Source organism: Myotis lucifugus, unplaced genomic scaffold (genome assembly GCF_000147115.1).
Source record: "Myotis lucifugus unplaced genomic scaffold, Myoluc2.0 scaffold_88, whole genome shotgun sequence".
Lineage (NCBI taxonomy): Eukaryota > Metazoa > Chordata > Mammalia > Chiroptera > Vespertilionidae > Myotis > Myotis lucifugus.
The window spans coordinates 4,406,249-4,412,140 of NW_005871136.1; the positions used below are offsets into that span (position 1 = coordinate 4,406,249).

The 5,892-nt window shown below is 52.3% G+C and overlaps 1 protein-coding gene across 1 annotated transcript in view; it reads right to left on the reverse strand.

Annotated features, from left to right (window-relative positions):
• The window catches only part of FA2H (fatty acid 2-hydroxylase), a 39,308-nt gene extending 33,687 nt beyond the window's left edge, over nt 1–5,621 (reverse strand). The window contains exon 1 of the mRNA XM_006091226.3: nt 5,307–5,621. Within this exon, the coding sequence (XP_006091288.1) occupies nt 5,307–5,576 (270 nt within the window). The 5' untranslated portion in view covers nt 5,577–5,621. The remainder of the gene's footprint in view (nt 1–5,306) is intronic.
• Between the last annotated feature and the right edge of the window lie 271 nt (nt 5,622–5,892).

Genomic DNA, 5,892 nt, shown 5'->3' on the forward strand with positions numbered 1-5,892 from the left:
GAGATGAGGCCCAGAAATCAGGATTTAAAAAGATTCCCAGGTGATTCTAATGTGCAGCCAAGGTTGAGAACCACTGGCTAAGACAGCATGTGGACAACGATGAATGTGTTTCTTAAGAAAAATAAACACAGGAAGGGAAGATGATGGATGCTGCTCAGGTATCAGTTTGGGTTTTTTTCTTGGAATGTTCCCAAAGATAACGATTCTCGGGTATTTCTGGGATTCCTGTTTTGTTTTTTTTGTTTTGTTTGTTTTTTTTTTTAAAAAAGTATTTTATTGATTTTTTACAGAGAGGAAAGGAGAGGGATAGAGAGTTAGAAACATCAATGAGAGAGAAACATTGATCAGCTGCCTCCTGCACACTCCCCACTGGGGATGTGCCCGCAACCAAGGTACATGCCCTTGACCAGAATCGAACCTGGGACCCTTCAGTCTGCAGGCCGACGCTCTATACACTGAGCCAAACCGGCTAGGGCTCCTGTTTGTTTTTATTTCCCTCAGAGAATCCTAATTTCTGATCTTCCCCCCAATCTGGGTCTCGAAGCCCCTTTTTCACTGAATTCTGAGGTGACACCAGGCCGCACCCTTGAAGCCTGTGTTTACCTGGGTTCCTGGATGCTCTACCCGCTGGCCCTAGGCTCGTCCTCCAGACAAGACTCACCTGGCACCACAGCAGGCCAGAGCTTGGAAGTCCCTGGCAGGTACCAAAGGGTGGTGATTGCTGATTGGCCAGGCAGGCTCAATTGAGAAGCCCTCTTACAAGTGAAGCAAATCTCAAGCCCCTCCCATTAGCAGACTTCTCACATCCTCAGTGTTCTACAGGTGGGGGCAGTCTGGCAAGTTCCCCAAGCCTCATTTTTTGAAAACTGAATTCTCAGCTCAGACAAGCTTTCCAAGTTGGGCTGTGCTCAAGATGTTCTGGAGCCGGGGGTGGGGTGGGAATGCCGAGTCTTCCGGCACTTAGATCCCCTCCCTATCATCCATCCTCACGTAGTCACTCAAGCCCTGAAGCTGTGGATGGCCAGACCCGAAAGCCTGGCAGGATCTGTGGACTTCTCAGCCACTCAGAGGTGGATGCACCCTGTGGGCTTCGGCCATGGCACGCAGAGACATCATGGTGAAGCCAACAGCAGTGGTGGGGAGCTGAGGCTGGCCTCCCTCCAGGGTCTTCTCAAACAGAGGGCTTTATCTGGGGTGTGGTCAGATGTTTGCCCAGGGGAAGACGCTCGAGGTGTGTGTGAGATGGGGAAGTGTGAGACGCCCTTTCCCAGGCACTATCCTCTTGGGGGCCAGCTTCTGGTGAGGGAGGGATTCTGGCTGGACTGTGATGAAAGCTGTAGCTCTCTCACCAGAAAAATGCACAACCTGTGCCTTCTTAAACACAACTTCATCTCTTTCATCAATGTCAGGAAATGATCCACAAACGCCAGGGTTAAGAAGCTCTGCTCCAGTCCTAGCCGGTTTGGCTCAGTGGATAGAGCATCGACTTGTGGACTAAAGGGTCCCAGGTTCGATTCCGGTCAAGGGCACATGCCCGGGTTGTGGGCTCAATCCCTAGTGGGGAGTGTACAAGAGGTAGCCAATCAATGATTCTCTCTCATCATTGATGTTTCTATCTCTCTCTCCCTCTTCCTTCCTCTCTGAAATTAAAAAAATATTTTTTAAAAAAGAAGCTCTGCTCCGTATTTTCCAAAGTGTGATATATACTCCACTGATGGTGCACAAGATGATTTTAGAGGGGTATGAGGACAAGCATTTCTTTTTTTAAAAAAATATATTTTATTGATTTTTTACAGAGAGGAAGGGAGAGAGATAGAGAGTTAGAAACATTGATAGGAGAGAAACATCAATCAGCTGTCTCCTGCACACCTCCCACCGGGGATGTGCCCACAACCAAGGTACATGCCCTTGACCAGAATCGAACCCGGGACCTTTCAGTCCACAGGCCGACGCTCTATCCACTGAGCCAAACCGGTTAGGGTGAGGACAAGCATTTCTTATTTTAATAGGTCAATATTTATTTTAAAGTGCGTAAAAACTGATTTCACTGATGGTATTGCCTACAATGACTAAATGGTAAGCTAAAAGGTGAGTCTAGTTACTGATAAACGTTAAATAGAATAAATAGTTCAAGTGGTATGCCAATTCAGAAAAAATGGGAACAGTGATTCATGGCTGATTCAAATCTGGGAAACAGTGCATATGGTCTTGGGAGGTTTGGACCTAAAGTTTTTTCCTTTCCTCTTTCTTTTTTTTTTTTAAATGCCTGTTTCAGCTCAATAAATGAACTTCATGCCCCACTGACAACGTGAGCTTCAGTTGGGAAAACACCCTACTGGCCCTTGAAGGTCAAGGTGAGAAGAGGGACTCTCACCTGCTCATGGTGGGCAGCTTCCCTTTCTCAAGTCCAAGGTCAAGACAACAGCAAACCTTGTCTCATCCCCACAGTATGCTGGCTCAAACGAGTTTGACTTGTTTTGTGTGTGTGCCTTCGTGTGAGTGTGAATGTGTGTGTAAGTGTGTACATAGATGGGTGTGGCAAAGTAGGGAACAGGGGAAACCAATGGGGCCAGGCCTTCTCCCTGGAGATTTCATAGAGCTCCAGGAAGCTTCCCCCCAAAGACCTCTAGAGGGGCAGCCATCAGAAATGAGCCCCAAACAACAGAGTGGGTTCATGACACTCCCCTTCCCCATCAACACCCCTCTTGGTCCTCACATTACAGGAGCTGGGCTCTCACCTCCTGGTCCAGCAGAAGGAGCGAAGGGAGGTATAGAAGGCAAGGAGGTTGCTAGAAGGGCTTAGCTAGACAGAAGAACAGAAATGTCTTGTCTCCACTCAGACCTTGAGAAGAGGGCTTCTCCCTGAAAGATTTCTCCTCGAATTACCTCTCTCCCTCAATTTAAAGACAACCCTATACCAGTTTCTAGAATAGACATCTGTAACAGAAGCTGAAAGCAACTAGAGTACTGGGTGAGCATGGCTGTTGGTCAAGTTTGGGCCACAGGTTTGTGTGTTGTTAGTTTTTAGTTTCCTTCCCACATCCTCAGGTTGGGGCAGATATAAGGATGCCTGCAACATGGTCACAGTGGGGCTCTTGAGGCAAGTGCAGGGGTAGGAAACAAATTTGGTCTCAGTATTCTCTGAGTGCAACCCCTGAGGGTTGCAAAGCAAAGCAAAATCAAGTCAGCAGAGCTGGAAGGTGGAGCCGTCTAGGGCAGCTGGCCAGGAGTGATGCTCATGATGGTACAGGGAGGAGAAGCCGCACCCTAAGGCGCCTGTTTGTAGACACAGCTACAACGTAGGGCGGCTCCCATGTGCCATCACAAGCCTAGAAGCCTCTAGTCTTCTGGTTCCAACCTCTCATTTCCTGCACTCAGGTTTAGTGATATCTATGGCTAAACCTTCTGCCCCTTCAGCATGACCTGGCACTAAACATCAACTTCCAAGATTAAATTGGGCTCCCACTGCAGAATGCCAACTCCTGGCACTGTACCTATGAAATCTCCCAAATTCAAACCCCCTCTCCCCTCAGTCACAGCCTCCACAGTGGCAGCTACCATGACCTCTCACCTCGGGCTATGCAGCAGCCCCCTGCCTGGTCTCCTCACACAACTTGGGCTCCCTCCATTTCTTCTGGCGCTGCAGCCAGGGTGCTCTTCCAAAGATGCAAATCTGACCATGCCACGCCCATGCTTGAATCCCTTCCCTGGCTTCTCATTGTTATTAGAATCAAGTTCCAAGACCACAGCCTAGGAGAATGTGGCTCCAGCTGATCTCTGGCCTCCTCCCACTTCCATCTCCTTGCCCATCAGCTTTAGTCACGTTAATTTTATCTCTGTCCCTTGACTCTGCCAAGGCCTTACCCTTCAGAGCCTTCACACGTGCTGTTCCCTCTGGCTGGAATGCTTTTCCCATCACACTTCACCTCTCAGTGTAAATGTCACTTTCTCAAGAAAGCTCTCCTTGAACCCCTCCCCTCCAGATTCATTATCTGCTAGTATCAGATAATTAAATAATCACTGTGCAATTAGTACATTCCTCCCCCTCCTCATTAGCCTGTTAGCTCCACAAAGACTGGTATTTGGTTTTACCCATTGGTGCCTCCCCAGTGCCTCACTCGGTGCTGCCAACTATTAAGGGATCAAGTGAGTGAGTGAATAGATGATTGAAAAATTAGGCAACATGGCTCAGTGAGGAGCTACCTGGAACAGTGAGAGGCAAGTCCTTTCATCCAAAGATCTAAACGCACTTGCTGGGGCCATCTTGAAAGCAAGAGCTAGCAGGAGGGAACAACTATTGCTTTATGTCCAAGCATGGTGGTCCAGGCATGATGTCACTAGTCCTACAGCCAGGCCTGGAGAAGGCCCAGGGAATCAGCTTGACCTCTGGCCTGAGCCTGCCTGGAGCCCTGGAATGGAGGCAGTATCAATTTTGGAATCAGATACACTTTTTGGAATCAGATACCTAGCCATTTGGCCTTGGATAAATTACAGAGCCACCTGAAGCCTCAGTTTCCGCATCCTAAAATGGGAATAACAAAACCTACTCCAGGCTCACCTAGAAGCTTAATTACCATCACGAACCTGTACTGCACAGCAGCATGCAGCGCAAAGAGTTAATCCCTTCTCCCCAGCGAACTGGCTTAGCCCTTTCATTTCACCCTTTTGGACACCCAAACCAGTAGGCAAGACAAGGAATGAAGGGAAGTTTGAGGGGTGGGAGGACACAGTCCGCCCCAGCCACTGCTCTGACCTTTCCACCCACCCAGAGGAGGCCTAGAGCAAGACTGGGGCAGCACCAGGGCATCCCGACTAGCTGAGAAGGGTGGCTAATCTATGCCTTTAGGAGCAGGAGTCGGGTGAGATGGGGAAGGGAGAACAGGTAAGCTTGGAAGCTATTATTCAAACCGAAATAAAGAGCAGCTGCAAACAGGGAGAGGCCAATAAAGGAACAGGAAGGAAAGACTGGGCAGACGAGTGGCTGAGAAAAGGTGGTCCAAGCTGTCAGATGGCAGAGGCTGCGGGAAGAACAGATAGGAAGGCGGGGGTCATTGGGTGGTGGGGAAGCAGCAGACAGAAGAGGGTCAGGGTTTTAGGGCTGGAGAGGAAGGGCAAACTCCTGGCGAGGAGGTCAGGGGCACTGACTTGCTTGCTGGAGAGAAGGGAGGAGAAGCAGAGGTGAGGACGGAGGTTGTCACCTTGAGTCCTCCTAGAGGGCAGGTGAACGGGGCTTGCTGGCGGGGAGTGGAGAGTTGGGGGAGGACAGACGAGGGGGGAGGGGTCTGTGACCCCGGGCCCCGCCGTACCTGGGGGTCTCCTTGCAGCTCGCCCACGTAGTACTGCTCGAGCCAGCGGCGCGCGTTGGCCGAGTGCCGGTGCGGAGGCCCGTCCAGGTCGTTGCTAACATCCTGGCCGGCCCGCGCCCGCAGCAGCTGCTCGCCCCCCGGGTGCTGCCGCAAGAAGCCGGTGAGGTCGTAGAGGCGAGCCCCGCAGCGGACCCAGCAAGCGCCGGCCGCCAGGCGCTGCTGGACCTCGGCGGGTGAGAAGGAGGCGGCGGGGGGCGGAGCGGGGACCATGGCGGGAGACCGGAGCTCGCAGCTCGAAGCCCGGGCGTCTGCTCGGCGGCCGCCAGCGCGCCTCTAACATGCCCCGAGCCGCGGACGCCCTGACGGGCCGGCCGCCACCGCACCTGCTCATTTGCATGCCGCGCTCCCATTGGCCACTCCGTGGGACACGGCCGGAGCCAGAGGGGCCCCCCGTCCCCATTGGCCGGGGGGGGAGCGGTAGACCCGAGCGGGGCGGGCCCGGCGCTGCCGGCCGCCGGCTCCGTGGCCCCGCGCAGGTAGAGGGCGCGCCCGCCCGCCAGGTGTGTCCCGTCGCAGGAGGAGAGCC